The sequence below is a fragment of the Magallana gigas genome, chromosome 4 (genome assembly GCF_963853765.1).
Source record: "Magallana gigas chromosome 4, xbMagGiga1.1, whole genome shotgun sequence".
Lineage (NCBI taxonomy): Eukaryota > Metazoa > Mollusca > Bivalvia > Ostreida > Ostreidae > Magallana > Magallana gigas.
In genome coordinates, this window is record NC_088856.1 from 48,069,959 (window position 1) to 48,097,506 (window position 27,548).

The 27,548-nt window shown below is 32.1% G+C and overlaps 1 protein-coding gene and 1 long non-coding RNA gene across 6 annotated transcripts in view; both read right to left on the bottom strand.

The window, feature by feature from the left end:
* Nucleotides 1–5,264: 5,264 nt before the first annotated feature.
* Nucleotides 5,265–7,105, bottom strand: LOC109618499 (uncharacterized). The gene is made up of 3 exons (XR_010712691.1): nt 6,803–7,105; nt 5,903–6,133; nt 5,265–5,571 (listed from the first exon to the last, which is right to left on the bottom strand). It is a non-coding gene; the product is annotated as an uncharacterized lncRNA (long non-coding RNA).
* Nucleotides 7,106–14,220: 7,115 nt separating this feature from the next.
* The window catches only part of LOC105326267 (plexin-A2), a 40,329-nt gene continuing 27,001 nt past the window's right edge, over nt 14,221–27,548 (bottom strand). For all 5 annotated transcript variants that reach the window (XM_066082658.1, XM_011426200.4, XM_066082655.1 and 2 more), the window contains 12 exons: nt 27,451–27,541; nt 26,045–26,299; nt 25,593–25,745; nt 24,768–24,816; nt 23,993–24,238; nt 23,303–23,422; nt 20,687–20,782; nt 19,879–20,063; nt 19,402–19,511; nt 18,198–18,366; nt 17,508–17,644; nt 14,221–15,700 (listed from right to left, as the gene is read on the bottom strand). In XM_066082658.1, the coding sequence (XP_065938730.1) occupies nt 15,523–15,700; nt 17,508–17,644; nt 18,198–18,366; nt 19,402–19,511; nt 19,879–20,063; nt 20,687–20,782; nt 23,303–23,422; nt 23,993–24,238; nt 24,768–24,816; nt 25,593–25,745; nt 26,045–26,299; nt 27,451–27,541 (1,789 nt within the window). In that variant the 3' untranslated portion in view covers nt 14,221–15,522. The remainder of the gene's footprint in view (nt 15,701–17,507; nt 17,645–18,197; nt 18,367–19,401; nt 19,512–19,878; nt 20,064–20,686; nt 20,783–23,302; nt 23,423–23,992; nt 24,239–24,767; nt 24,817–25,592; nt 25,746–26,044; nt 26,300–27,450; nt 27,542–27,548) is intronic.

Below are 27,548 nucleotides of genomic sequence, written 5' to 3' on the forward strand. Positions count from 1 at the left end.
CCAGGGGTCATGGATTTCACAATTTTGGTAGAGGGCTTCATGGAAATATTAACCATGCAACCAGTTTTTTCCTCATGTGTGTGTGAGCAGAGAAGAAGATTTTTGAAAAATTGACTTTTTTTTACATATTTCACAATTTCACAATTTAGATTCCTTTTACCATAGAAATGCCTGACACTAAAATGGTAACAATCAGCCTTGTAGTTTTTAAGAAGAAGTTAGAAATGTAAAATTGTTAACGCACGTCGCACGACGACGGACGAAAACGGAAAGCAATAGGTCACCTGAGTTTACTCGGGTGACCTAAAAATTTGAGATACTACTGATACATGTTCAGTGGTGATTGAAAGGGTATATGTACCATTTATAGAAAAAAATTAACTAAAAATAGTTGAGAAGCTTTGTTCTGCTTGCAATTGCTTTCGCTATTTCTCTAAATTTAAAATAGTGCAACTTGTAATAAAAGTTTACTTGAAACTAAATTCCATGTAAAAAAAAAAAAAAGAAAAAAAAAAGAAGTGTTTTCGAGTGGTGGAGGAAGCACCACTTCCAAAACAAACACAACACACACGAATAAATGCCTTTTGGAGGGGAGGTAATTGCAAACAGGGGTGTATTTGTATCCAATATTTATTTATTGTAAAGTTTAATCCCTTGTACTACTTTGTCTGATGTTTATATGTCATGTGCCCCCTTCTCAAATTCACATTAATTTCCAACATTTGAGAATGCCATCCTCCATCTAAATATAGATATAATATTTTTAAAAAAATAGCAAAGTGTAGTGTAAGTAATACTGAAACTCACACTTCACCATTCAGTTATGATACATCCTTCTTTTTATAACTTCGAATAAGGTAAACTCCACGCCTAAAAAATCATGGCCCGGAAAGCATTCTATTCCCACTCCGTACTTGTAATTCTTAACTTTTTACTTTGAAATGTATCAAAGATATCCTGATATTACATATATCAAGTCCATTCCTATGGATATTCCCGGATATAGCAAGAACATGAATTATGGCGCCATTTGCAAATTACAAGGGAATTTGGGTTCGCTATGAATGACAGAAAACTCAATAAGTTAAATGCAACAGTTGTTCCCATTCCCCCAACCGATCTATTGTCGTTAAGATACAATGCTTGCCGACATGCCCCTAAACTGCGATTGCAATGATCTAAGGATACATATATGTGTACAAAGGCCAAATTATGACTAACCTTTTTTATATATTATAATTAATTTTTAATGACACATTCGATTCGTTTAAACAATTTATTTTCTTTAATCTCCGTACCTATTACTTTATCAATACAGCTACCTATGTCATTAAAACGAAGTATATAAAAATAATTTTTATGTGAAATCATATTGTTTGATGATGTCTGAAAAAATATATTAGTTTCCTTGTAGGTTTCAATATGACAAGAATTGAAAAGGTTGTTAAAATTTGTTTTGAAATCATGGTGGTTTTATTATTTTTACAGTCGTAGCATTTTAAAGAATGTCACGTAAAAATGTATAATTTAAAGTTACTGTGGAATCAATAAAAAATATGGGGGCTAATTTTCGTGGATTGCTTAAATTTCACTACTTCATAGAGACGTAATTTCGTGTGTTATCCGTTACCCCACGAAAGGACTTATATATGACTCCATATCTCTTATTTATTAATTCGTGTAGGATGTTTATTCTCGGATGAGAGGTACCTACGAATTCCACAAAATTGAGCCACCGCGAAATCTAATAATTCCACAATAATTGAAGTTTCACTTAATGAATAATAACGAAGCATATAGTTTTTAGACTGTTCAATATCCAGCCTAATAAGAACTACGTTGGTACAGATGTGACAACATGCCCGCTGTTTTTAAAGTTTTATTTCAAAATACTGTATGCATGATTATTTTCTTCACTTGCATACAGTTTTGCCCCGTCTTGAATTCGCCCTGACAATATTATGGTCCAGGAAATATAATAAGGAATATTTGAATTCGTCTAGTCCTAAAATTGCTCTCTGACAACAAAGGCGAAAGGGGTTAAAATAAATAGGGGCTAATATTCCCCTGTGTACATTAATATTGCCGCTTGACTTTAGATACAAAAATACGCGATAGTGCTTATCATGGTGTAAATTATACATGTACATGTATTACAAGTAGCAACCGACATATTAAAAACTATGTACATCTATATCTTTAAAGTTTTCTGAAGAAAAGCTAAATCTTGTATGCATACAAAATAGTAGTATTGCAATGTACTGAATTCAATTTGTTATCTTAATACCAATACCTTTGTAGTGCTAGGATAAAACTACTAATTATTGTATTAAGAAAGAATTTAACGAGAATAGAGTTGTAAACAATATAGCATTGAATCATGATTTTTTAAAGTATACAGTCTCATAACTGCAGCGATGTGTGCCTATGGAAGATATGCATATTCAATGGAAGAGCCGCAGTAACAGCCACATGCATGAACTTTAATTTTCGCTTGTGATGTTGCAGTTTACACCGTTCAACGTTTATGACGTCATAATAAAACTCGTCATTTTAACTTTTGAGTACCCCGTGTGTATTACAATGTTATAACAGCTGTAACTTTCACAAACTTTACAAGCAAAAAAATATGTGGAATGTCAATATTGATATTTAGACTGTAAATTTAAAAGGGGACTGTCTACTATATGATTGAAGATATCATTCAAATCAATTTAAAAATTATAAGATAATTGAATTAAGAATTTTCGGTATCTTTTAGCAAAGTTTGATGCCGTCTTTTACAGGTTCGCTTAAGAATTTCATGTATTTGCATTTGATAGACAATTTTTGTATACAACCTTATCTTAATCTTAAGAGACCGATTATTATTATGGCATATAGGTATATCACAATTTAAAACTTTTTCTTAATCTTTGAACGATTATAAAGCAGAAGAAATATAAAATAGGAAGTAGAAGGTTTTGAAATATGTGTCACCGAAAGATATAGAGGATGAATTCCATTTCATTTTGAAATATCAATGTTATGAGGAATAATGAATGTGTACAAGCTGATAAAGATACTTATTATAGATAATACAATAATACAAACATTCTCAATAATTTAAGAAAATTTTTACTGCAAGCTGTAAAATGGAGAAGTTCAATATTGTTATTTTTTGTTAAAAAAAAAACAAAACAAAAACTCATCGTTATTTTATGCATCTTCGTAATTTGTCCAATCACCAATGGCTACTCATTTATAGAATGTTTATATAATGTTATGTACTCTGGGCAGTTGTATAACTAAAGGAAATAAACCGAAATTTTACAAAATTCAATTGTGGTCAACATAAAAATGGCCACATGCGCTTTTTTCTGCATTATAAGTCCAACCTATGGTATTATAAAACGGTCAAACATGGTCAACATGGAAAGCCACCACCGCCACCATAGGCACTTGTTGCTGTGATAAAGCCTACCCCATAGTATTATATTACTTTTATTACATAAACAAGCTTCTGTGTCCAATATCTATAATAAGGAATTCCGAAAAAAAAAGTCATAAAATAAATGTATTAAAACTAACCTTGTTCATTTTACTTCTCTCTCTCTCTCTCTCTCTCTCTCTCTCTCTCTCTCTCTCTCTCTCTCTCTCTCTCTCTCTCTCTCTCTCTTGACATTGGACAAAATTTATCTAGAATTGGTCCTCTTTACTCAATATGTAGAGGCAAACACTTTGTGTGTTCTTATAAAAATCTTATATCAACAACTACAGGCCAGAGGCTACATAATTCACCTGACCATTAATAGCAAACTGGCATAACTCTGAACAAAAACAGCTTTAATAAATCAATAATGGGAAAAATACAATTTAGCAGATTTAAAAAAAAGAATTATTTTAACATTAGTTCCTTAATAAGGATTAAGATTTTGACTGATTCAGTATTCTATGCTAAACTGTGGCATTGAGACTTACCCCACCTTATTGCAAGGGATCATGATTTAAACAAAATTAAATCTACACTGTCTGTGGATGCTTCCACATAGGTTTCAACTTTTCTCGGATAATGGTTTTTAAAAATGAAAAAAAATAAATAAAAATCTACCCTTGTAAGCCTTTGTAAAAATTTGACGTCACAGTGTGACCCCATTCTACCCCCGGGGAACATGATTTTATCAAACTCAAATCTACGAAATCTGAATACCATATACATGTATCCGGTAACTTTCCCGATGATCTAATTTTCGCTTGTTTCACCATATTATATAGATTTTCACGTGCACTTTCAATTTAAAATATAAATTCTGACAATCCCCTCCCCTACTTATTGTCCCATCCTGGGTCATGATTTGTACAAGCTTGAATCTGCTATATTTGTAGAGGATTACAAATAGGTTATACTTTTGTGGCAAAACAGTTTTTGAGAGGAAGTTTTGGTTTTTTTTATTTAACCTTATATGTACATGTACCGATGAAAAAAAAATAGAAATCACCCTATTGTAGCCTAATCCTAACCCCGTGGTGGACCACGATTTGAACAGACCTGTGTGTACACCATCTGAAGGTGCTTTAATATGAATTTTAACATTTCAACATAATCATTATTTTTTTTTATTTTCTAATTAATTCCTTTAAAAAGGGAGTAGTCCTTTAATTTCAACAAACGTAAATCCTCATAGACAAATAAAAAAAACATATGTACATGGATATTTAGCAACAATATAAAATGCATCAATGTTTCAAAGCTATTGCACATACAAAAACAAGCTTATTAATTTTGTTTTCCCTATAATATTATTCTCAATAAATAAAACGGGACTGTATGAATGTTATGCAGTATAATGTATAGTTAATTCATTGAATTTACAAGGTTACAATATTGAATTAATATCAATACCATATAACGTATCAGGTTGCTCTTCTCTTGCTCTGAACAAATGCATTAAATTTTTAATATTTTAATCAAAATGTTACATGGCATTCTAAAATATTAGAGAGAAAAAAAAAAGAAATGCGTCAATGCATGAACCTGCTTAAGAATCCCTAATGTCTCTAGATATAGCTATAAAATAAATTTAAAACGGACTTAGAATGAAACCTGACAAAATTACATGTTATGAAAATTACAACAAAATATCATTATAGTTTATGAATTTTTAATTCAATCAACTTTAAAATAACGTCTTGTAAACTATATTCAAAGGAAACAAATGTTAGCATATAATTGTGACCAACTTTAATGATAAGGAATTACAACAACCATAATGATCTTTCGTAAAAACATGTTTGATAAAACAGTTGTGGATACATGTACATCGTTGTATATTAACGATATTCACATTTTTTAAAAACACGTTTTTATAATATTGGGCATAGAAATTTATTTAGTGTAAATTTCAAGTTCTGGAATATTTATGATATTTACAGAGCCTTTGATAATACGCAAACGGACGTATTGGCCTACAGCTGGTTGTTCACACAAAATCTCAACTACTCCATGGGTCTTTGATGGTCCTTTGTAAAACCCGCGCTGTATGTATTGGCTACTATTGGTCACTTCAACAGCAACGTTATGGAATCTTTCACCTGTTCATGATAAAAAAGATCTTTTAGAAAAACGTCTTAGAGTTGTATTCTATAGTATCAATTGATGACTGCAACTCTCGCAATTTGCGCAGGAATGGTTTTTTTCCCAAACAAAATATCCAGACATGTTATGCAAACTGTTGGCAAAGGTTGAATTCAGTTTGTTAAGTTGAAAAATTTTACTGACACACAATATTTTTATTTTAAAAAGACCAATAGAGTTTTTAAAATCCGAAAGAAAATATTATTCAATAAACCCTAAAATGACTCCCAACATTATGATAATCATTCATAGCAATATTTTAGTGAAAAGTGGTAATAAACAATGTACCGCCACCATCTCTCCTCATATATACTCGCAAAAAGGATATTGCTAATGCCTGTTGCAAATCAACCCTGATCCATGGAGCAGTTTCATATTCTGAATGAAATATATGTATTCCTCCATTTGGAATCAAACCATCAGTAGCATATTGTGGAGACCAATTCTCGTAATCATTATAGTATACTGACGAGCTATCAACTAGTTTTTGAAATGCTGCATTCTTCTTCCATTCCAACTCTAATAAGATATAAAAACAAAACAAAAGTATAAAATTTTTCTATGAAGTATGAATCATTAACACAAACTAAAGTGCAAATATAAAATTTGAACAGATAAAAATCAAAGTCTTTTTTATATATATAAATATATGGTATGTTTTGAAATTAAATTTTATTCGTTGAAAAAATATATCATTGTAACACATTTTATTTTCCTGTTAAATACACGAATGGATAAAAGACCAAACAATATGGCGACCTTCACATAGACATGACTTTGACTTTAAGGTAGAATGATACATTAACATTTGTATGGATCGTTACATCATATCTTAAACTGATTGTTTGTTCATAGGAATAAGTATGAACTAAATTATTTTAACAATTCTTTTTATTTTTTTCAATAATAATCGGAAATCATTTTGGTTGCAAGTAACACACTATTGAGTTAAAATTAATCCGCACTATCATAAAAATACGACCAAAAATTATAAACTATTTGAGTATAAAAATATCCTTCTTAAAAAGCAGTTCGAAGCTTTAGAAATTAAATGTAAAAATCTAAATAAGATCTGTTTGCTTATTTTTACCACATAAGTTCCTTTTGTCAGATCCGTAGATCAGGCTGTGTAGATAATACATTTAATTGGTTCTCAAGAAAGTCATTGTAATGCAATTAATTTCTTACCGTATTTCCACCATTCGACATTTCCATTGGTCACACCAGTAATGTAAACGAATGTACAATTCCATCGACAGTGGTTATTATCACCGTTAAAGAAAAAGGTAACATCCTTTGCTTCTCTTCCAATTGCTGCACACATTAAGAGACTAACTACGTATCTCTCCGTACAATTAGCAACGAAAAAGGGAGGTTTTGTTCTTATTTCATACCATTGCTGAGCCATGTTACTCATTAATATATCAATCATCAGTAACATTATTTTGAATTGTTTCATGTTTCGCACTCCAAAAATATAAGATATGTAAGTTAACATTGACAATTTAGGACAAAATGAGCAGCAGCTTCTATCGAAAAAGAAACACATTGCCGTAAACAATGGTTGTGTTACAACACCTGTTCCGTAATGCAATTACATGTACTGATTACATAAACTGCACTATCAAAAGCTCTGTATTTAAACGTTGTCAATATGTATGCAAATCAGGTGCAAAATGAATAATGAACATACAAAAATGAACAGAAAAAAATTCATACTTAGGCTAAAGAATAATTTAAAACTTTCTTTCATGTAAGCATGAAATTGGCAATTTCCATCTTTATATCCTCCTATCAGTTAATTATTTATTTAGATTTAGAGATAAATGATTTTTTCATCTTAGTAAGAATGCCAAGATGAGACAATATATTTCAAGCTAAATGCCTCTCGCAACGTATGAAGAAATATTGCCTTTAAACTTGGATTCAGGGGCCAGTCGTGAAAAGCTTAAATCTTAGATAAATGTCATTAAGCTACCTTAAGATTTCACCTGTTACATTTACATTTGTATAAGGCATTTAATTGCTGGTTTACCAAATTATTGCTCATAAAACTAAGGATAATATCGTTTTAGGAATAGCTTTTATGATACTTGTGAAGCTTTGTAAACCTGGTTCCATACTTGTTTCAGTAGGTTAATGTTATTTTTAAGTAAGGATGTTATTTCATATACGTGTCTTTCTTCCTTTGGATGGTGATCGATCATTTGTCTATGAACCAACGCATGAAGTCTTATAACTATCACCTGGTAAATTAAAATGTACTTGCCTTTCATCTACATTATATAAAAAGTGCCTGTTTGGGAGGGTAACAGTTGAAATTCCCCCCCCCCCCCCAGAAAACCATTGTCAACATACTAATTCTCTCGGTGGATTTTTATGCAAATTTGATTCAAACAGGGTTATAAATTGATTACGTTTACTATAGTAATTGTATTTACTTAGTTTGTAGGCTGCACGATATAAGTCAAACTCATAAAGCCTATGTAGAAATTTACTGGCCACTAAATTTCATTTTTAAAAACTTTAAACCATGCGACCAAACGATTCGATAAATTTTCAACATACGATTTATTGTTTAAAATCTGCATAACATTTTTAAGGATATTCAGAAATGAAACTCGCGCTAAAACTACAGACGAATTTGTAAATAATATGTTTAACACAAACCTCTTTTATGAGAAAAAAAGGCGGTTAAAAACAAGTTGCAACAATAACATAGGGAAACGCTATATAATTACAATAAGGTCAAATTTAGCTATTTGTGACAGCATGTAATAAAAGGTATATCACCCCAGCCATACGCTTTTCCTAACAAAAGTGTTTTATAGGTAAGAGGTTTGCATAAAAATCATGATGAATATAATGAAGAAGGAGGCGAGACTAGTTCATTAAAGAAAACAGAGTGAGCAAAATAACGTTTTAAAAACTTGTTGAATTAGCAAAAGTGTACATATATGTCGTTGAAATTGCTTAATACATATTTGGCATTTCTAAAATATATCCGATGTATCTAGTAAACGAACAAATTTTGCTTGTTCTTGCCAAAACTTTCTAGATACAAAACGTATTGCAAGACGTGCAATTTGGTGCAAGATTCCATGATATGCATGGAAAATGTCGACATAAATATATTTATCAAAAATTTATTTTAAATTTATTTTAATATACTTATTGGACATAATCATGTCAGGTACAATCGAGAATCCCTCTACAGGAAAGGGATATTACCTCTACTAACATATGTTGTAGATGAAGGTTCTTTTAAACAGCTTTAACTCTAAGACTTTGAAACGATTTCGGGAACGAACACACATGTCAAGAGATTGATTAATATCTAGGATTTCATTTCAACTTTAATACTCATCTGTCGTCAGGGTACATGTAGGACCCTGGAACAGACCAGTTAACTTAAAAGAATTTTGATTTTTACGGCCATTATTTACAGATAAAAATTAACTGATTAAATGCAACATGTTGCATATTTATTGGAATTAATTAGTTGATCTCTGACTTTTTTATCACTTTTTTCAAAGTCCAAGTAACCACTCATAACGGGGTTTGATGTCATTTTTCATACACAAACTATGAAAGCGTGTTTTTTTCTTTTTCTCAAAAGTGTGGGCTTTAAAGTTTTGGAGGATGACATAATGTTGTTGTCAAGTGACGTTTGTGAAAAGAAAATTTATGAAAGGGCGTTTGTTATTCATTTCGTTTCTTTAATCTTGAATCCTAATGGGGTCTTTTCTTTACTTTCGGAGAAACAAGCATAAAAATGTATTGTCCCTTGTGTATTGTATTCAAACTAACAAAGCTTTATTGATCTACATAGTTACGCAATTTGTAGCTTGGCCAAGCCAGCTACAAATTGCGTAACTATGTTGATCAATAAAGCTTTGTTAGTTGAATACAATACACAAGGGACAATACATTTTTATTCAAGTAATCAAATTGTTAATGTTGCTATTTCTTCAAAACAAATTGTAAATAAAGGTTATTTAAACATTTGAAGTTTTGAAGAAATAGCAACATTTACACTCCCACCAAAATCAGCATGATTTTCAGACATAACACCATTAAAAAACGATGTAAGTTGAACACCTTTTTTTAATGGTGTTATGTCGGAAAATCATGCTGATTTTGGTGGGAGTGTAAATGTTGCTATTTCTTCAAAACTTCAAATGTTTAAATAACCTTTCTTTACAATTTGTTTATTGCATGTGTGTATGATTTTATGTAATTAATTCCGGATGGGCAATTTTTCTATTTTGAGTCCGGTAAAACTTAGTGTATTACGTAACTTCCGCCCAGCATCTCTGTGCACATAGTTTTTGACGAGAACGATGAACGATTTGTAACGTTTAGTGACTTGGTCAGGAGAACAAGTTCTTACTGTAGCTGGCTTGGCCAGTCAAATAATTCAAGTCTTTGATACTGATTTTGATTATTTACTTACATTAATTAGTGAATGAATTAATGTCTGGTTGTAATGTAATTACTAATAAATGTTGTATTGTTTACAGTTCTTACGTTGAAGAACCAACGGTAAATAAAAAACTCTTCACCAGTATCAAAGACTTGAATCATTTGATACTGGTGAAGAGTTTTTATTTACCGTTGTATAAAGCTGTTATTTGAAATATGTTGTGTGTGTGTTTGTTTGGGTAAAAATTACCAACATGTGATCAAATGTATAATAAACCCCTTTGGGCTTTATTCAATTTGGTCCACTCTACTGTATTTGATCACTACATAATACTCAGAGAATACGAAGACACACTTCAAAAGATTGATTAATATCTAGAATTTCATTTCAACCTTAATACTCATCTTTCGTCAGGGTACATGTAGGACCGTGGAACAGACCAGTTAACTTAAAAGAAATTTGATTTTTAAGGCCATTATTTTCAGATAAAAATTATCTGATTCTATGCAACATGCGTCATATTTATTGAATTTAACCATTTGATCTGTGTTTTTGACGAAAAAACATATAAAAGTCTAATTAACCGCCGAGAGAGCATTTTAATTTCATTTTTTTTATCGTAAACTATGAAAGCGTGTTCCTTATACAAAAAGTCCTTTAAAGTTTTTGAGGATGACATAACGTTGCTTTTAAGTGAATGTTGTGAAAAGAATAATTTATGAAAAGGCGTTTGTTATTCATCTTATGAATATCATCTTGGATCCTGAATGGGGTCTTTTCTTTACTTTCGGAGAAACAAGCATAAAAATGTATTGTCCGTTGTGTATTGTATTCAGACTAACCAGGCTTTATTGCCCAACATAGTTACGTAATTGACAAAGCTGTAATTTGAAATGTTTTGTGTAGGGTTTTTTGGGGGGGTGGGGGGTTGTATTTTGTTACATTTTTATAGTCGTTGCGTTAAAAAAGAAGGTCGAGTTAAAGTTTTGAATCTATAGTTAATTGAAAATGAAGGGATATTCTTGAAATAATTTATCCCCCCCCCTTTTATATATGTGTTTGTATAAATTCCCCTAGAACAAATTACAGAACTGTATACATTTGTAACAATAAAACCCTCAATTAATAACTTGCTAAAAGTAATCAAATACTCAGACTGACCGAATGGATGTTTTTGTCATCCACACTAAACTTCAGTTTTTATTTTTCTTGCCCTTAATTATTCAAGTAAACTAGCTTATACCCTATCGGGAAAAACACTGCGCATTCTCAAATCAAAATTTATCTGGTCTATTGATGCACAATTTTCAGCCTCTGAATTGATGAGGTTGTCAACATCTATAAGCCAATATGCCTGATGTGTTGATGATTTCAGGTGGGTTTGTTTTGAAAGTTTTCGAGGCCTCGTTGAGCATTGCTGTGAAGCCATGCCAGCACACTCTCTTTTTTCCCCTCATTTTATGTAACTTGAATAACATTATTGTTGATAACACTTGAAAATGTCATTTTGGTTCAAACGATTTTTCAAGATTATTTTTTATCATACAACATAAACTTTAACTTTAAAAAATGACCCCTAATTAAATATCTTAATATTTCAGATTGTTTACAGTGGGGTCTTATACTCAGCAATTTTTTGGTTATAGTGATGTTTTTTCCGTTTAAATTACTAGCTAAACACCTTATGTTAATAAAAGTTGTTCTCTTTTAATCATACTTGAACTACTTACTTTTCTAAACAGAATATCGACAATTTTCATTACACGTCTCTTCAGCCAATTTTCATTTTTGTAGTTTAGAATACATTTTTAAGTCAACAAATTTTATACATTGTTACATAATTTTAAATACATGCATCTCAATTCAATTTTGTAATTTGATATTTCACTGTATTATTTTTTATTCTAGAATTTTAGATTCATCTATATTGTGCTTGGAAAGCTAAATAATGTAGGGGCTAACACGCTGGCATTAAGTTTTCTTTCCAACAGTTTCTAAGTGAATTACTTTTTTTGTTTGGGAAAAACATAGAGAAAAGCATTCTTTTTTAAGCAATAAAAAAGGTAAGACAAAAAAAGGCTGTTAATGAAGAAAATTGCATATACATGTAATATACTACGTAAAACAACCAATATATGAATTTAAAAATGTTTGTTACTTTGAAATGATTTTTCTCAGTAAAAAGTTTAACACTAAATCTTGTATCCATCTTTGTTTTATTACGTAACATGAAACAAGTGTTCCTTTTAAAGGAATGATCGGCAATAATGATATATTGATAGCTAGAAGCAATCAACATGATCAGTTTGATGTAAAATAATTTAAAAAGTACTGTATTTTTACAAAATATAAAATATTTTGAATCTGTACACCATAATTTCATCATTATAAACCGTCAACAAATTTAGTTTTGAAACAAATTTGGGGAAAGCCGTTTGTAAACTCCTTTCGTCTAGTTTTATATTTTTAACGTAATTATTAAATGTTAATGTATCTTCTTATTCTCCAGAATACTGAGTAGGGCTCTTCTAAGAGCATTAAGGTATTTCACTCCTCATGTTTTGAGTTCATTGCGCAGATGACCATTATATTTAAAATGAATATGATTTTATTTATTTAATCATCACATATAGATTATTATTTCATTATTACACAATATTCATAAAGAAAATCCATTTGAATTCAAGAAACAAACAAGTTTTTTGGGGAACTACTTTTTCGTGCGGAAGGTTTATTAGACGAAAATGACAGAAAGAAGCAATTTTATGAATTTTCAATATACTTTTCTTTTTATTATACTTCATTCATAATTCACATTTTTAACATTTGATAGGTTTGTAACATATTTTATAGGTTCTATGTGACATGTACAAAATCAAATCTTGAGAATGTGATAGCCGTTTAGCATAAAATCATGCATATATATAGAACGTCTGAATTTTTTTAAGCCAAATTTTGCGAGAATTTTACCTTTGAAGCCCTATATCTAAAATTTGACATCACTGACCCCCATGTTATATTATGTCAAAATGATACTGAATACATATTTAGGCAAACTGGATTAATCTTATAAAATTCTTGATATTCAAAAAGTTTTTATTTCAAATCAAATTGGAACTATTATAGAAATTGTCTATTTTAAGTGCAAAAAGGTCACACAAAAAATTTATGCAGCTTTGTACAAATTTTTTCCAAATTTACAAATTGTGCAAAAAGGTCAAATTAAATGGGCCATAACTCAGAGGGATGGATACTGATCCCCCATTATATTTGTATTTTTTAAGTTTGTTTTGTCTACAGATTTCAATGATATACTTCTCGAGAAAATCTTGATACAACAACATTGAGGAGTGGGATACCTTAACACGAATACAAAGAAAGAGTTGTATTAAAATCATTTATGCGACTGAAAAACAATAAATGCCATCATAACTTGCTATTATGGTCGCATTATAATGTAACCTTGTTTATAAATCAAGCCGTCTTTCTAGCTACTATTATGCAACATCAATAGATCGAGGTCAGTTCATGGAGCATCTTCTTATGATTGAGGTCAGTTCACCGAGGTCAACTGCATTACTGAATGAATCTTTCGAAATTCTTACGCGTGAGACAAAATGTGCCTTCTGGAATTAACAGGTCGAACTGTATTTTATGTATGTTTGCATCTCTTAAGGTTAATGAATTGAAATAAAACTGAATAAAATGTTATATAAATACTAAACTTCAAGTTTTTATAAGAACTACTTATGCAACCGGAATGTGTGCGCACGTGGAAGCATTTGCCGGATGCCTCATATGGACACATCAGTGATCGGCCGAAGCCGAGCACAAAAAGTTAGCCACCAATATCATTGCGGTGTCCATGGCAATACTCTTTGTGATGAAACTCGATACAACATTATATAAAATAATAAGGAATCTTAACTTGAATATTATGAGGTGATTAAATACAGTCTGGTGTGATCAAATCTAAAAAAAAAAAAACCTTTGAACTTTATTGAATTTGATCACCTCAACTGCATTTGATCACTTCATAAAACTCAAAGAATAATTACTTATTCTTTTTTATCTATCACTCATATTGACCATAGGAAGGCAAACTATCCTCTGAGAGAGAGAGAGAGAGAGAGAGAGAGAGAGAATCGAGTTGCTAATGCAAAACATTTCTAAGAAATCATATAATCCACAAAATTTATTTTTAATTCAAAAATATACACATAAATAATAAGCAACAATATAAAATGCATCAATGCTTCGAAGCAATTGCACATACAAAAGCAAGCTTGTAAATTTTGATATTCTCTTTCCCCCAGAAATATAATCCTCCATAAACATGGTATGTATACATGTATGTGCAGTGTAAGGTATAAAATGTGAAAGTTTACAATATCAATTATTTATCAATGTCATGTATAATAATATATTTATCACCCATATTATACTAGTATTCAAAACTAATGTATTGAATAGTTAAATACTATTAGTGTATGTAAAATCTAAAATATAAGAGAAAGAACAAAAGAAATAATTGATCTCTGTCAATATCGTGTTTTGAAATTCACTTGAATGTTAAGAACACTAGTAGATATAAAAACACGCCTGACTTTGGAAATCACTAAACAAGTTTTGACAAGAAAAGCATAAGATACATGTAGCTGTAGCTATGGGTTCTGCCATTAAATGGCCTACATGTAGGACAAATAAACAAATGTCATAAAAATATATCATGAGCACTGTTCTATGCGTATTTTCACATCTTTTACATAACATTGTAAAACTATGGCACATCTTACAAAGCCTTTGTGTAAAACACATAAAATAATATAAATGACTACACATAGTTGATATGCACCAACAGTAGAGATAATATGTATAATAACTAGGTCATTGTTTATGTATATGACATATAAAAAAATTGCACACAAAGTGAGTGAAAACATTGATGGTTTGATTTGGGTACATACTGGTAATGAAAAGGGTTCTATACAATGTTTGGCACAAAAAGCTTGCAAAATAATGGACATTTGAGATTACTTGTTGAACATATGATGAATTGAAATGATGAGTGTCTCTCTGTACAATCTAATGTTTGTTAATATCAACAGATGGTCCCACAAAATTGATCTTTAACTCTCAGGTTTTGCTAAATTTGGTAAGGAAGTATTCCCCAGGCAACTCATTCTTAGATACTTGGCTCACTTTTTATGAAAAAGCTAAAAACAATAATGCATCAATCATTATACATGTACTAAATATTTGCAGAGAGTGAGAGATAGAGAAAAAAATTACAAAGCTGTCATGCAAACAATTCAGTTTGAAGGTGTCCCAATCTGCAGCATGTGTCGATACAAGCAGATGACCTACATGTACTCTGTGTCACTGACCACTGGTCCAATACACAAGCACTACCCTCATTACCCCGACACCTGTACCCTCTGTCTATTCATGTCCGTTCAATTCTCTGACCCCCCATCGGCCCTCAGCCCATCACCCCCAGGTACTCCTCAGATCCCCCTGGCTCTATTTTGGTCTGTAGGGGCTGGGATACGTCACTAGATTCCTCCGTCGATGTGAACTGTTTGATTTCTTCGGTGATCTCGGAGAACGTTGGTCGATCAGAAGGAACATCCGTCCAACACTTCAACATCAGCAGGTAACTGCAAAGGTGATCAATAAGACATCATGCATACATGTTAATTCTTAACAAATTTTTTTATTTAAACTTTTAACTCTTCTAAAAACAAGAGATGTTTGTAAAACACTTATGCCCCCCTCCTTTTGAAACATCTGTGAAGAAAATGAACGAAAACTGCAAATAATTGAAACATCTGCAAAGAAAATGAACGGAAACTGCGAATAGCTGGAATTTTTCTATGTCCAAGGGGCATAACTTTGTTGAAAATTGCTCGATCATACCCAATATTTGACTCGGCCTAGATATCATCATGATAAACCTGTAAACCAAATTTCATTTCAATATGTTGATCCTCTGTGAAGAAAATGAGAGGAAACTGCAAATAATAATTTTTTCTACATCCAAAGGGGATAAATCTGTTGAAAATAGCTCCATCATATCTAATATCAAACTTGAACTATATATTATCATGATTAACCTGTAAACCAAATTTCATTTAATATGTGCATCCTCTGTGAAGAAAATGAGCAGAAACTGCAAATATTTTGAATTTTTCTTTGTCCAAGGGGCATAACTCCGTCGAAAATAGCTCGATTGTATCCAATATCGTGCTTGACCTAAATATTATCATGATTACCTGAATACCAAACTTCATTTCAATATGTTCATCCTCTGCGAAGAAAATGAACAGAATCTGTTGGTTGACCTACCAACCGATATACCGAAGGGGGGCATAAAAAATAAAGCATTTTTACTTGTATACATGCATAAAGAATGTTCAAAAATTTCCTTTGACGTCGGATTTTCACTAACACAATTTTCAATATCACAATCAATCAGTAATTCTTTAGGCATGTTTATGATATATCCAACAAGTATGATTCCCTGTATTAATTGTAAATAAATGCTCTGTAGAAACTAACAGGACTGAAATCTACACAATTCAGTTCTTACCAGTTTATAAATTGGTCGAAACCTTCATCAACCAAAGAAAACCACTGACTGCATGAAATAATTATGATAAGTCGGACTCAAATTCCCACATAAAACGACTAGGCTATTTCTTTTATTTAAAATACTAATTTGTAGGGATGGGACGATCCACGGATGCATCACGGTATTTATTTTGACGATATTTGGATTGATACATTTACCATTAATACAGTGTACAACGATACCTAAGCGAACTTTTTTTTATTTTCCAAAAATATCCGAGCTTCATATATCGGCTATTTATAGTCTGCGCGCCTAATATGAAAGTACAAAGATGGTGAAAAACCTTGTAAAAATGTCAAAACTGTTAGGAAGCTAAATCTGGAGTGTGGACAACTTTTGGATTACTTGTTTATGAAAAAGTAGTGTATATGAGACTAAAGTAATTTGTAAATTGTGCAACGCTCATTTTAAATATATCAAAATAACTTTGGACATGCGGTAATACATCGACAGATTGAATAAATTTTAAACCCTTATTCATGTTTTCATTTAGTTGTAATGTATCGTGATATGTATCATATTGCATCTCATGTATCGTGATATGTACCGAATCGTCTAAGTACAGAATCGTCCCAGCCCTACTTATTTGCAGTAACAATAATTTAGTTTTACTCACTCTTTATGATCAATTTATTTATTTGTTTATTATAAGAGAGATTTAAATATAAACAATTTAGTGATCATTGCCAAATAATTGTTTTAGATAACCGACGTTATTTTTTTATGCAAGTTTACTATATCTTCATTTGAATCACCAAAGAAAGGATTTTATTGCTTAAATAAAACATGAAGAACCAAGCAAGAAGGATAACATTACAACAGAAAACACATACATAGCCTCAGGACATTGTCGCGGCTTCTTTAACCGATGACCTCCAGTCAAATGTTTCTTAAGGTTATCCGTTTCCACGTCAGGGTACGGAGTTACTCCCCTTGTCATCAGTTCCCACAAAACTATTCCGAATGACCACTGTAGGAAAAAAAAGGATGCAAAAAATGTCACTGATGAGCTTTGCATTGTTCCTTGAAATCAAGCAAATCTAGACTGAGATCACGCCTGAATATATAAAAAGCCAACATCAGACAATACCTCGACAAATACAATGTGTAGTATTTACATTTTCTAAAGTTTGAGTCTGTAAACCTGAACAAAAGCTCAAGGCGGATTCGAACTCACGATCTGCGGTTCAGAAGCCCACTACTTTAACCACTGAGCTACAACAATATACAACCTAATCGATATAAACAGTTTAACAAAACATTTAAATCGCCATCTTGTGACGTAGTGTCTAAAAAAGTATATGTCTAAGTGTAGTGAGGTACCTTAATTGACCAGGGAAACTACTGCAATGTCTTTCATTGAACAAATACTTAATGTAACCATAGTTTAAAAGCCTTCATAAAATTTGATATAAAATTGAACCAAGCAGCTTTAACTTGAATTCTTGTCTTAATTCAAGATTCAATCTTTATTCTCAAATTGCTTTCTTTCTCAAAAGACTATACCAGCCCCTATAACTTACACAGTCCGTTTTATGGTTGAAGGCTGGAGTGGCCCCCTTTTCTATGTCTAGGATTTCTGGTGCCCACCACCTTGTTATGGAGATGTTGTCATTGGAAAGGTAGAAGTCCCCAGAATACAGCGGGGCAATGGAATAGTCGGATATCTTCACCACTTTGTCATCCGCCACCCTGCAAACAGATTGGTAATTCAATGCTAGGAGAGTAAAATGCATAGATATTTTATAAATGTGTAAAAATGCATCTTTTGATCACTGTTAAAGAGTTGTTCAAAAATAGTAACCAATTGATCCCTTTCTTTTAATGAAGCACTTTGGATGTTAATTTTTGTTTACAAAGTTACCATTCGTAAAATCTAATTTAAGAACCAACACTTTTCTACCATTAATTACCACTGAGCCATAAACAGTGTTCAGATTTATCTGAAAGTAAATTTGTAAGTAAAATGGTGGCCACAAAATCCATCAGTCTGAGAAATGACTAATTGAAAAGCATGAAGGTTTAATGGAATCACTGATTGCAAATGTTGATGTGATTATCATACTAGCATTTGCATGCTTGATGAATAAGTGATAGAATATTTTTGAATATAAACTATTTTATCACACTGTGATACAATAATTTATACAAAAATATTCCATTACTCATAATCAATGGGACAAGTCTTGCCTAACAATGTTAATATTCACTAAATTTTAAGACAGTCCCTCAGATATCAGGGCTGCGTTTTACAAAAGATTTTACGACTTACGACCAAATTAATGAGACAGTGCTTATTAATCACAAACTTATCATTATTTGAATATAATGACTGTATAAAATAATTATAGAAATTGAAATAAAGGTAAATTAATGGTATAATATAAATTTTGTTACCAAAAGGGCATTCCATGAGACTAAAAATATTTACGACTTTGTCGTAAGTTCTTTTGTAAAACGCAGCCCAGAGACAAAGTGATTAAGAGCACAATTCTAAATAAATCTTGACAAGTTTATCGTATCGTTATAGATGGTCAGAATTGTCAATTGATGACTATAAAATCTTAGTAAATAAATCTAAATAGATCTTTTTTTAGAGTCAAAGGTTAATAACTTGACATTTAACAAGGAAAATTTCAATTTGTTTGGGGTTGGTAGGGGGTTGGTGTTGGGGTGGGGTGGGGTTGGTGTTGGGGTTGGGATGGGGGGGGGGGAGCTGTGACTTACAGACAGTTCCTGGCTGCTAGGTTGCCATGGACGACATGAATTCCCTCGAGATAGGTCATGGCATCACACACTTGTTGCGCAATCTCTAATAAATCTACCAATGCCAGGTTCTGTAATATACAAATATACAATACAGAAATGTGATCGAATGGATGAAGATGCAAATAGTCCTTCTGAATCAAACTGGCAGTGTGAATTCTTGCACACAAGTTTTATGCAGTAATATTCAGTATATTCAGTAATAACTGACAACTTAACAAATTAAAAAATAATCCATGCTTATCAAACTGACAAGGTTTAATAAAATTTTATGACAGTTTAATTATAGCTGCTAGACATTCAAATTTCCCGAAGAAAATTTGACAATCTAGACTTTCAACTCAATGTTAATGGAATGTACATTCTGTAAAAGCTAGAAAATTCAAATTTCTATGACTGGACATATAAAATAGGAAATTGACATCTGAGACTACAGACCTTGGATGAGTCTTTGATGTAGTTTTTGAGATCTCCCCTCTGTAGATTGGGTAGGATGATCAATGGCGGCTCTGAGCTGGACAGACAGACTCCGGACATGACCAGGATGTTGGGGTGTTGAAGGTCCTTCAGTACGGCACACTGCTTCAGGAAATTATCAATGGTCTCCTTGTCTGTGGAGCAGCCTAAAGAAAACATTTATACCAATTCATGTTAATGTGCAATATACATGTAGAACAAACTTGCCAAAAATCAAGCTAAGACAAAACAAACGTCAAAATTCTAAAATATTCTTCAACTGCAAAATAAGTAGTGACACAAAAGGAGTAATCATTTTGTAGTATCTTTTTCTTATTTCAGAAATGTTTTTTATTCATATTTCAGAAGCAAATTTGAAATTCCCTCCCTAGTAGCCAAAGTTACTTAATGTATAATAAATGTCGGAGACATTTACACTTTAAACACACCTGGGTCCAACTAAATAGTAACATTTATTATTTCAATAATTCAATGCCCTATGATCTTTATTACTTTGGAGGTGTTAGCGTAAATGATAGCATTGACTGATTTGGACACGGTAGCCCCAGGTTCGAGTTTGGTCAGAAGATATTGCTTTATCATTGTAACCTTGAGCAAGTTACTTTACTTGTGCACTCTCTCCACCCAGGGGTGAAAATGGGTACCTGGTACATTGAAATGAGCTGGCTATGTGAATAAAAAAGCATTAATACGGCAGCTCTGCTTGCAGGGAGCTGACGATGCCCTAACCCTAACCCTTAACCCTAAAATCTCCCTTTTCTTCTCTTACCCTGTAGGGACTTGATTGCCACTACTTCATTCTGTTCCTCCGAGTCTGCTCCTTTCGAGTTTTTATATTGTCCCTGAGATGTGCTGCCATAGCTACCTGAGGACAGAGACATGAAAAAGAATGTACATTTTTTGAGAAATCAAATTTGTTGTACGAAAATACATCTAAACTGCATCTTTCATTGATAATTAATTGGTTAATATATGCATTTGAAAACATAATCTACATTGCATTTTTTGTAAAAAGACAACTGGTTTTTTTTCTTCTAGTGATTTGCCAGTGTCTTAAAAGTGTATAGGATTTTATCTAAAACTGAACTTCAATATCTCAAACACTGATATCTCGAATACAACTGATATGTCAAAGTGATTTTTGTAAGTCCCAACCACTTATTTTTAAACTATTTTTAAATTAACCTTGATATCTTGAATACTTCGATATCAAGACGTTTTTAAACAGTCCTATTTAGTTCGAGATAACAAAGTTTGACTGTATTACAAATTTACAATGCTTTTAAAAGATGTAAGCCAAATTTAATGATACTATTAAGTATATTTGAGTAACAATTTACAGGTTCTTCACAAACATGGTTTAATATAATTTATAATGAATTTAAAATGGTATCAGATATTCTGGTACACCCTATACTAATTAAGTTTTCTTTCAATCTTAAACACTCGTCTGATACAGTAACACAAAAACTCATTAACACATACAGTGTTTGCAATAGGAATGTCTTCAATTACAACAGAATTCATACAAGTAAAAACTGGGTTGAGCATTTTACATTTTATCATCAAAAAGTCTATACATGACTATGTAAACTTCTTGATTTATCCAATAATCTGGCTCATTACAAACAGATACGGAATTATTTAACAGTTTTCCAATTTAAGAACTTTCCTGACTTTGAAAGTGATTTGATTGCCTTTCCTACCACTGATTGTATTACTGCGGTACTTTTTATCACTAATTGTATTATTGCGGTACTTTCTATCACTAATTGTATTACTGCGGTACTTTCTATCACTAATTGTATTACTGCGGTACTTTCTATCACTAATTGTATGACTGCAGTACTTTCTATCACTAATTGTATTACTGCGGTACTTTCTATCACTAATTGTATTACTGCGGTACTTTCTATCACTTATTGTATTACTGCGGTACTTTCTATCACTAATTGTATTACTGCGGTACTTTCTATCACTAATTGTATTACTGCGGTACTTTCTATCACTAATTGTATTACTGCGGTACTTTCTATCACTAATTGTATTACTGCGGTACTTTCTATCACTAATTGTATCATTGGGTACTTTCTATCACTAATTGTATTACTGCGGTACTTTCTATCACTAATTGTATAACTGCAGTACTTTCTATCACTAATTGTATCATTGGGTACTTTCTATCACTAATTGTATTACTGCGGTACTTTCTATCACTAATTGTATTACATGTACTGCGGTACTTTCTATCACTAATTGTATGACTGCAGTACTTTCTATCACTAATTGTATTACTGCAGTACTTTCTATCACTAATTGTATCATTGGGTACTTTCTATCACTAATTGTATCATTGGGTACTTTCTATCACTAATTGTATTACTGCGGTACTTTCTATCACTAATAGTATTACATGTACTGCGGTACTTTCTATCACTAATTGTATTACTGCGGTACTTTCTATCACTTATTGTATTACTGCGGTACTTTCTATCACTAATTGTATGACTGCGGTACTTTCTATCACTAATTTTATTACTGCGGTACTTTCTATCACTAATTGAATTACTGCGGTACTTTCTATCACTAATTGTATTACTGCGGTACTTTCTATTACTGCGGTACTTTCTATCACTAATTGTATTACTGCGGTACTTTCTTTCACTAATTGTATGACTGCGGTACTTTCTATCACTAATTGTATTACTGCGGTACTTTCTATCACTAATTGTATTACATGATTAACTTTCCAGCAATTGAAAAACTGTGTGTATAGTGCATGATTGCTTTTCTGCCATTGTGTAATTACAAGTATTACATGTATTACATAAAAACAACTCTATAAGTAGGTACATCAATAGTTTATAATAGTGACATGTTTATTACATAATAATTACAAAATTCCTTTTACAAACATAATGTCAAATGAATACACCCAGCCCAAAAGACCTTTTAGTCACTGTCACAAAATAAGTAAAGTTTGCATGTTTAGGTGTAAGATGGATTTGTCAAATGTTTCTGTCTTTTAAAATTATATAATTCATAAAGAAAATGAGCGATTTGAATCTATAAGTTCTTCGACACCGAGTGATTACATGTACTACATGATTACCTTTCTTTATCAGTATGAGATATCCCATTCTGAGTGATTACATGTATAACATGATTACATTTCTATGTCAGTAAGAGATATTACACACTGATTAATTACATGTATTACATGATTACATTTCTATGTCAGTAAGAGATATTCCACACTGATTAATTACATGTATTGTATGATTACATTTCTATGTCAGAATGAGATATCCCACACTGAGTGATTACATTTCTCTATCAGTATGAGATATACCACACTGAGTAATTACATGTATTACATTATTACCTTTTCCTATGAGATCTCCCACACTGAGTTTACTTCTTGGGATTAGGAAGTCACTAACGCTCTGACGGACTGCTTCATCCTCGATTCCAGCCAACAACTCACTGATGTAGGGGGCAGAGTCTACAATGATATACAAAAATCACTCAATTTGAAATTTTTTTTTTATTTGCAAATATTTAGCAATGAAAATACTATCCCACTATTTTTTTTTTTCAAATGACATTAACAATTTATTTAGTAATATACATGTAGATTGGAACAAACTGGGGTATCCGTTCATTCCTATTGGTATGTCAAAAGTGCAAATCTAATTAGCAAGTCTCTATTTCTTATTTTACATTTGGAAATACATTCCCTTATATGAACCGACCGAAAAGCAAATACATTCTATTCTGTGTAAAATTATACTTATTAAAGGGTAAAGAGGTCATATTTTTAAAGTCACAATGATCGTTACATGAGTTTATAATTTGATCAACTGCTACATTATTTTAAACAAAAAAATACAGTACTGTAATATTTATTATTCTGAATGATTTGCCTTTTTCAATAGAAAATATAAGTAATAAACAGCATTGTTAAAGAGGTTGGTACATGCCCTTAGGGCTTAACAGGATCTGATCACGAGACCAACCAAGTTCATATCTCAGTGAACTTTTTAACTTGCTGTTTATCTCTTAATAGACCTACCTCCATTAGCTATCTGCCCATTCATCTCAGCTTTTATTGTCATACTATTCATTCCAATTTCTTCTTCCTCGTCGGCTTCGTGATCCTTCAGCAGCTCCGGTATAGCTCCCTCTGGTTGCTTGTTTTTCCTCTGTCGCCGAATGATACAGATGGTTAGCAGGGCGATGATCGCTATCATTGGGATCACTACCCCCAATATGATGCCCATGGCTATAGGCTTGTCAGTATGACTGTGATTATCTGCTTCTGAAAGATAAAAAAGTTCAGTAATTAGACGATTATCAAACTTATTAAAATGTCCCAAATCCACAAAAAAAAACTTTTTATTTATTTTTCTGACAAAAGGCATGATAACTAAATATTGGAGAAAAGGGAAAAAAGTTTGGTGCATTTTGACTGACAATATAAATATGTGATTTTGACTACCCAAATTTATGATGTGAAATTAAATCAAATGAATATAAATTTCACAAAATGCGACTAATTTCCAAAGTGCAGAGATAATAACCATTGTCAAAAGTTGTTTAATTAATTACTGCTGTAATCATATTATTTTTTTGTGGGTACAAAATTTGGCAGAAAAAGGTATTTCATTTATGTAGGTAAGCGTAGACTTGATTAAGCACATTTCTGATTGTACATATTTATCTACATATATGCATGACATTTGGCGATGTTCTAGATTCAGCAAAATCAATTTTTCAAAATTTCAAAATTATTCAATCTATTGTGGCTGTGTCTGAGAGCGAAAACATTTTTTAATCACACTTTTTACCTGAGTAAGTCAAGTATCCCACATCTTCATGGAAGTTGCCGACTTGTACCTGGATGAAAACAAACAAGAACTTCATATTAGAATACAGCATATATTAAAAGGTTAATTATATATATTAATTAATGGTAATGATCAAATGAAAAATTTCCATTATGAAATTTATTCGAGATATTCATGCCATGATCATGTTATGACACAAAAACAAAGAAAAGTTTACAAAATCAAACTTTTGGACATTGCATGTCCAAGTCACTTTAAGGATACACAAGACGTTCTTCAATTTTAGATAACTTTCCTTGATAAATTACTTCTTATTTCTTTGTATTTAAACCTTTTAATACCCAAAATTTCAAGATACATTACCAGGCTATTTTTAGAGTTACAACATTTTTAATATTCCTTATAATAGCGCGCAAAATGCTATAGAATGCTTAATATATAATATAAATTCTTAGTACAAAAAAACAATATTTATTCCCAGCAACTTCATTTTGGGATATACTTCCAATAAACTGGTTCGCGACAACTAATGTTCCCGATCAAGCCTTATAAAAAATGGTTCTCAGCGAGAAATATTCGTGACGACGAGGCTTTCGCAAACCTCGCAAGATAATCAATTTGAAAGTTGGTTTACAGTATATATTTTCAACTTACATGTAAATTATATTTCAAATAGAGAAATATCATATAAAATGGAAATCTAAATTGGGAATTACGAAGTGTATATCTTCAAATTGGGGAGATATAAAAAAATTTAAAATAATAGAAGAAAGATTGCATCTGACCTTAAACACATAGAATTATAATGAAGTTTACAACACTTGCCTGCACCCTGGCTTTGCCGTGTCTCAATCCTTCTGGTGCCTCGGGGGGTATACAGGTGATGTTAGCCGGTGACACCTGTATGCTGGTGCAGGGATCTGACCCTACAGTCACCCGCAGTTCATGATACGGTTGTACAGTGGAGAGAGAGGAACCCTACAGTACAAAATCAGTATATTATACAGTTCATGATACGGTTGTACAGTGGAGAGAGAGGAACCCTACAGTACAAAATCAGTATATTATACAGTTCATGATACGGTTGTACAGTGGAGAGAGAGGAACCCTACCGTACAAATCCAACATATCATACTCCATTTATCCATAATCCATTTATTTTACCATTTAAATTTGGGTATTTTTCTACTATATATCTAAATAGAGCTCTTCTATTAAAGGAGATCAATACAGTTAAAAAATTGCCATGACTATCAAGCTCTCTTAATGATATATACCTTGATGACAAGAGACTTTCCCTTCACAAAGTCAGCACTGTTGGATAATTTCTCCAGCACAGGATCCGGGTAATAGTAGAGTGGGCTGAATGTGGGTGCGTGGGACAGGTTTTTCCAGGTCAGTACATTGTCCAGTAGTAGGCCGTAGTGGACAATCCGGGGCTGGTCTGGGGAAATCCTCTCCCCCTGGGACAGGGGAAGCTGAGGGGTGGGGCACAACAGGCAGCCCAACTGGGTCGGCTTCTCTTTACAGTCCTGTAAATTGATTACTTATCTATGGATATTGTCTATTCATTTATTGTATACATTGGAGTCGTTACATTTCATTGGGAGGGGGGGGGGGGGGGGGGGCTAATTTTATGGATTGTCATCTTTTCTATTAATGAGTTCACAATACATTTTTCATTTTAAAAAATTGCCCTATTTTTGACATTTCAACGTCAAGAGAAAACCTTCACTTGATCATTTTTTCCATTTCCTAACACTAGTACATTTAAAATTGCAAATAACACTGTATTTATTACATGAATATGTATCATTCAAGTTAAATAACGTGAAATCATTAATACATGTATTCATGGGGGCTCAATTTTCATGGATTTCCAAGATACCTTTTACTCATGAATAAACATCCCAAATGAATTATCAAACAAAATCTTTTTTCATAATATGTACCGTACATAGAAGCTAATCTGCGGAATAATGTCTCCATGAATCATAAAACAATTGGCATTCCATGAAAATAAGACCCCACAAATCTTAATGATCCCACTGTAACCCCACACAGTAAAACATGGTAATAGCGAACATGCTTATTATGGAGTGACGCTTACAGCGAAGTGATTTTCATCCCCATGGCTATTACATGTTGTAAACTTGACGGATATAATGAATTAAGCTTATAGCAAAGGAAAATCTCCGTTCCCTGGCACTTCGTTATAAGCGTGCTTTACTGTATTTGTTATACTTTCATGTTAAATACTGAAATCTGATTGGTTAAGATGCAGGTCATAATCCGTTCTATTACCCTCAGCGTTAGCAACGCACTTAGCAACGGGTAACATTACAAATTGTTAAATGCGCAAAAATTATGCGCGTACAGTTCGCTGTAGAATTCACGTTATTCCTATATAAAAGCAGTAAAATTTTCTTAAAAATTAAGACATTCAGTATAACAAAATAAATAGTGCCTGTTTGGGAAGATAACAGTTGAAATTGACACCCCTCGAAAACCATTGTCAACCGACGCGAAAATGGTTTTCTCGGGGTGTCAATTTCAACTGTTACCCTCCCAAACAGGCACTATTTATATAATGTGAACTGAACCTACATCCGTCATAATTACACCACTCTGACATTAACATTTGACTTCTTAATCAGGGACAGTAGAAGTGGGAATAAATTACCACAGCCAAGTCTTCGTGTCCCTCCAAGAAAAGCTTCTTCTTCTGTACCATGTCCAACCGCTTCCCACAGATCTGTACCATTACTCCTCCACTGTAAC